This window comes from Wasmannia auropunctata, unplaced genomic scaffold (assembly GCF_000956235.1).
Source record: "Wasmannia auropunctata unplaced genomic scaffold, wasmannia.A_1.0 LD285857.1, whole genome shotgun sequence".
In the NCBI taxonomy this organism is placed as follows: domain Eukaryota; kingdom Metazoa; phylum Arthropoda; class Insecta; order Hymenoptera; family Formicidae; genus Wasmannia; species Wasmannia auropunctata.
The window spans coordinates 146-1,518 of record NW_012077033.1 but is presented as its reverse complement, the minus strand read 5'-3'; the positions used below and the strand labels follow the sequence as shown (position 1 = coordinate 1,518).

The 1,373-nt window shown below is 33.2% G+C and overlaps 1 protein-coding gene across 3 annotated transcripts; it reads left to right on the top strand.

Annotated features, from left to right (window-relative positions):
- The first annotated feature begins 8 nt into the window (after window positions 1-8).
- LOC105461515 (choline dehydrogenase, mitochondrial-like) lies at window positions 9-1,167 on the top strand. 3 transcript variants are annotated; one of them, XM_011708015.1, is made up of 3 exons: window positions 9-146; window positions 241-398; window positions 988-1,167. In XM_011708015.1, the coding sequence occupies exons 1-3, from the start codon at window positions 48-50 to the stop codon at window positions 992-994; spliced, it is 264 nt and encodes an 87-aa protein (XP_011706317.1). In that variant the 5' UTR covers window positions 9-47; the 3' UTR covers window positions 995-1,167. The 3 variants fall into 3 exon arrangements, with proteins under 3 accessions (XP_011706317.1, XP_011706316.1, XP_011706315.1); XM_011708014.1 differs by having other exon boundaries at window positions 865-1,167; XM_011708013.1 differs by having other exon boundaries at window positions 241-1,167.
- Window positions 1,168-1,373: the final 206 nt, after the last annotated feature.

The following is a 1,373-nucleotide window of genomic DNA, read 5'->3' as shown; positions in this document are numbered from 1 at the left end:
TGGAATGCAAAAATTACAAGTATGATTCTGATGCTTATTGGGAATGCATGATAAGAATACGATCTTCCACACTATTTCACCCTTGCGGCACTTGTAAAATGGGACCCCGTGGTGACCCAACTGCTGTCGTTGATCCTACATTAAAGGTATTTCCTTGATAAAATGCACTAGCTAGTATTTATACGATACATAATAAGCAGAATGAAATGTGTTTATAAATTTATATTCAATTTTTTGCAGGTCATTGGTATTTCAAATTTACGAGTAGTGGATGCGTCCATCATGCCCGAAATTGTATCGGCGCACACAAATATACCGGTTTACATGATTGCCGAGAAAGCAGCAGATATGATAAAAAAAAAAATGGAAATACTGGAAGACGACGCAATAGTCATAAAGTATTTTTTTATTAGCTGTTTACTATCCAGCAACGATATAAACGCAGAAATTCCATGTATTAATTGTGGTGTAGGGAGTTAAAAAAATTAGGCCGCCATTTAAAAAATAAAGTTGACTTTTATTTAATCATAATGTCTCCGTCTAAGGTCAAATTTTTTTTTAATATGTCCTCCTCAATACCATAGAATCTCGCAGAAACAGGTTAATATGGTTTCGGAGAAATTCAAGTGCGTTAAATTGAAACACTCTGCATATACTAAGTACTTCTGATCAATCAACATGGTCGCAATTGATTTTTCCCCTTACTTCTCAGGTTTCATTCTTTGCGCTCAAAAACAATACTATTATTTGCTCCTTCCATATATCTCCATGCGTCTACCGGATAGTTAATTATTTTTTATTGATGTTGTATCGAAAAATTATATCATTTCATTAACATTAAATTTTAAAAATCATATTTTTCAGGAATAAATTAACTTTGGTTGGAGCGTTCTGTCTATATTATTGAAGCAAAAAACGTGATAGAATAATATTGACTAATGACCAATATTAAACCAGAAATTGTATCGAATTATTTCAACGTTCCAGAATGTGAGGACGACGCGATGGTTGCCGGTATTAGAACAGCATTAACAACTGATTAAACAACGATGATGCAGATGTTCGATCCTCAATTGTTAAATTATACCTACACAGAGTAACAACAGAGTATAACTCTGCAATGATTATTTGAAATGTCCAATAAAGTTACATTATTATCTTCCACAATTTATCACGCTTGCAACACTTATTAAGTAAGATCACATGAAAACCCGATTACACGCGCTGCCGTTGATTACAGATTAAAGATTTTTTTGCTTGAGAAAACGCACTAGCTAGAGTATTTATGCAAATTATAATAAGCAGTTTGACATGCGTTTATGAATTCATATGTATTCAGATCATCAGTATTCAAGGCTTACGAGTGTCTTATG

Excerpts from the sequence above, each read along its gene's own strand:
- LOC105461515 (XM_011708013.1), top strand. The coding sequence starts at position 48 with ATGATAAGAATACGATCTTCCACACTATTTCACCCTTGCGGCACTTGT. Across the intron at positions 147-240 it reads TCGTTGATCCTACATTAAAG|GTCATTGGTATTTCAAATTT; the intron begins GTATTTCCTTGA and ends AATTTTTTGCAG.